This window comes from Myotis davidii, unplaced genomic scaffold (genome assembly GCF_000327345.1).
Source record: "Myotis davidii unplaced genomic scaffold, ASM32734v1 scaffold67, whole genome shotgun sequence".
Taxonomy (NCBI): Eukaryota; Metazoa; Chordata; class Mammalia; order Chiroptera; family Vespertilionidae; genus Myotis; species Myotis davidii.
Window position 1 is genome coordinate 1,175,392 of NW_006298521.1, and position 3,822 is coordinate 1,179,213.

The 3,822-nt window shown below is 60.8% G+C and overlaps 1 protein-coding gene across 1 annotated transcript in view; it reads right to left on the reverse strand.

Moving 5' to 3' along the window:
* Window positions 1–3,822, reverse strand: part of RIBC2 (RIB43A domain with coiled-coils 2) — a 14,528-nt gene that overhangs the window by 5,182 nt on the left and 5,524 nt on the right. The window contains exon 4 of the mRNA XM_006774174.2: window positions 2,221–2,339. Coding sequence (XP_006774237.1) covers window positions 2,221–2,339 — 119 coding nt within the window. The remainder of the gene's footprint in view (window positions 1–2,220; window positions 2,340–3,822) is intronic.

Sequence of the window (3,822 nt, forward strand, 5' to 3'; positions counted from 1 at the left end):
AGGCCATCCTCACCCTGGCCGGGCCTCACTCACGGGCCGCTCTGTGCCCCGCCCTGGGCCTGGTCACCCCGATGTGGCCCCTGGTCACCCCGATGTGGCCTGGTCACCCCAATGTGGCCCCTGGTCACCTCAATGTGGCCCTGGTCACCCCGATGTGGCCCTGGTCACCCCGATGTGGCCTTGTCACCCAATGTGGCCCCTGGTCACCCCGATGTGCCCGCAGGCCACAAGGAACACCCAGAGAGATTGGCAACAGCAGTGACTTAAAGGGGGAAACACACGGTCACCTCAGAGCTCCCGGTGCAGCCAGGAAACTCCTGGCCAAACCCCTGCTCACGAGGGTGGCGATGGCGGGGCGGCCTGGCCCTGCGACCTGGCGCCAGCCACCTCCCTCTCTGGCTGCAGCCATTTCTCTGCCAAGTCAGGAGGTGGACTGGACGTTCCCCAGCGTTACCGGGTCCCCTAGCGATGGGCAGGTGGGCTCTCTGCAGGGTGCGGGCACGCCTGGGCGCCCAGAAGGGGGCAGCTGGATGGCACTGCATGAGCACCTGCCTCGCACGGAAGGCTGATCAGACACTGGGCTCGCTGGGTCGGGAAGGCCCATCTCCGGTCAGATCAGCGCTGGGCGTCCCTAGGAAGTCAGCCCCCCCAAGACTCCCTCTATCAACGACGCTGGGCTGGCCCCGCCCTCCGTAGGGCTGATGAACACAGTGACCAATGAGGGCAGCTGCCTGTGGCCAGGATTTAAAACAAAGGCCATGCTGATGAGTCTGACAACAGGCCAGAGGTTCCAACACGTGACGTGCATACCTGGTTTAGTCCCACGACCTCACACTTACAAAATGGTACTATTAGGCCGTAAAAATAGCATGTGCTTCACAACTCTTTCTCACGTGTGCGCGCACACACGTATAAAACAATGACGAGGTTGCCAGTAGTTAGAGCGGCGGCCCACACACCGAAGTGTCTCGGGTTCCATTCCTGGCCAAGGGCACGTCCCTGGGTTGCAGGTTTGATCCCCTGGCCAGCATGCCAGTAGTTAGAGCGGCGGCCCACACACCGAAGTGTCTCGGGTTCCATTCCTGGCCAAGGGCACGTCCCTGGGTTGCAGGTTTGATCCCCACCCCGGTTGGGGCATCTTCTGGAGGCGACCCACTGATGTGTTTCTCTCACATTGATGTGTGTCTCTCTCCTCCTCTTCTCTCCCCTCCCCCCTCCCACCCTCTCTGAAAATCATTGAAAAAAATCTCATTGGGTGAGGATTAACCAAACAGCAGATAAAAATGATGAGGGTGGGAAGCCAGGTGAGCAGCGCTCAGGTTCTCCTCCTGCTCTGCAGGGACCATCTCCCACGCTCCACTGTGCAGACCGCTGTCTGCTCAAGCAACTCATCCGGTCAGGGCATACAGGCACCTGGCCCTGGCCTGTGTGCTCAGTGGATAGAGCACCGGCCTGAGGACTGAGGAATCCCGGTTTGTATCTGGTCAAGGGCACATGCCGGGGTTTAAGCTCCACCCCCAACCCCCAATAGGGGGCGTGCAGGAGGCAGAAGATCAGTGATTCTGTCTCATCACTGATGTTTCCCTCTCTCCCTCTCCCTTCCTCTCTGAAATCAATTAAAGAAAGAAGAAAGCCTGGAGGGAAGTCTAATTTCCAAAGGACCGGGAAACCTGAAGGCCCTCCGCATGGCGGGCGGGAGAGGGGTGCTGTGAGGGTCCGGCAGAGCCCAGGGAGCAGGGGACGGTCAGGAGACCGCCCGGTGAGCACCCTCATGGCACCGTGGCCCCGCTCCAGAGTGCTGTGCACCGGCCCCAGGTGAGGACTCTGAGGCTGGTAAAGAAGAACCGAAACCAGACGGCGGCAGGGCAGTGCCCGCTGGCACCCCTGGGGCAGAGGTCACTGTCCTCACGTTAGAGACGCACCCGAGGCTGAGAAAGGGGAGCTGACCCACCCCACTCGCCGCTGGTTTGCGCTTTCACACCCGGATTCAGAGCTCAGGAGCCGGGCCGGAGCCTAAGCCAGCAGGTGGTCATCCCCCGAGGGGTCCCAGTCTGCGAGAGGGCACAGGCCCTGCTGAGGGAACCCCCCCCCCCCCCCCCCGCGGCCATGTCAGGGTTCCGGTTCGTGATGTGGCCCAGAGGACGGACTGAGCCCGGGACCAGGGAGCCTGGCGCCCGGTGGAGCGGTGGGTGCTGGTCCTCCCGCCCCGGGCGCGGTTACCTGGGTCTTGTTGAATTGTTTCACAGCCGCGGAGACCGCCCTCCTGGTGGCGCGTTCCCGATGCTGTAAGTTCTGGGCCGTCTGGTCAGACTGCAGCCAGGCCTCCGTGTACAGGTCCTCTGGGGCAAGCACGCAGTCAGGCTGCGCCCCCGTCCCTCCCGGTGCGCGGGCTGACCTGTGTCCGCTCCTACCCGCCCGCACCCACAGAACCCAGATGCCTCGGGCTGCAGAGAGCCCCGTGTCCGCTCCTATCCACCCGCATCCACCGAACCCAGATGCCTCGGGCTGCAGGGAGACCCAGGCCCTAGTTCAAGTAAAGCTCTAGGTCAGCGCCTGGACGGAAGGGTCAGCAGTCGCTACTGTGGATTGGCAATGCCTGCCATGGACTGGCGGTGTCTGCTGTGGATTGGTAATGTCTGCTGTGGATTGGTAGTATAGGCTGTGGATTGGTAATGCCTGCCGTGGATTGGTAGTATTGGCTGTGGATTGGTAATGCCTGCCGTGGATTGGTAATGCCGGCTGTGGATTGGCACTGTCTGCCGTGGAGTGGTCGTGTTGGCTGTGGATTGGCAGTGTCTGCCGTGGATTGGTCGTGTTGGCTGTGGATTGGTAATGCCTGCCATGGACTGGCAGTGTCTGCCATGGATTGGTAATGTCGCTGTGGATTGGCACTGTCTGCCGTGGATTGGTCGTGTCCGCTGTGGTCCTGGGACAGGGAGCAGTGGGCTCCTTGCCCTCCACGACTTCTCAGGCCCCTACATCCTTACAACCTGCAAGGGATGGTGGAGCCCAGCGAAAAGGAGCTCTGCCATGGGAACCGGCTGGGGCTCCGCAGAGGAGGGAGGTCAGGGCAGAAGCACTTGGACAGCGAGGAGAAGAAGGAGCAGGGGTCAAAGGTCGAGCGTCCAAACAGCGAACGTAAAGCACTGGGTCAGACAGTCTCCTAGCCCAGCCCGGACCGCCCAGCTCTGCCCACCTGACCTGCTTACCACCGACCTGAGCCTCCGGCCTCCCCTGTGAGGCAGGGCGGCCCTACTTTGCAGGGTTGTCACATTTAAAAAGTCAGTAATAAAGAAGGTTCTTTGTACGGCGTTTGTGCCTGGGGTCCCTTCTACGTCTCCAAAAACAAAGACCAATATAGAGGTGATGGAATATACAACTGCACACCTGAAACCTCTATAGCTGTATTAACCAGTGTCACCCCAATTAATCCCCAATAAATCCCAATTAAAGGAAAAAAGACCAAACTCTTTCCTGGTGAGTTCTGGCCTCTGCTCACCTTCAGCTTCACCTCTCACCTTGCGTTACCCTGGCCGTTCATTTAACACAGAAGTTTGGCAACCCTTACGTGGGCCGGCCCACCCGCTGCTGGGAACCCGGGTGGAGTGGTGCCTCCCGGGAGCTTACAGTCCAGGAGATGAGCCGGATGAAAACAAGCAAACCCGAAATAGACGCGTCACTGCAGACTGTTTACCAAGGGGAGGGAAAGGCCCCTGGGAGGGAGGTGTGGGGAGCACTGGGGGGAGGGAAAGGCCACTGGGAGGGAGGTGTGGGGAGCACTGGGGGGAGGGAAAGGCCACTGGGAGGGAGGGGTGGGGGGCA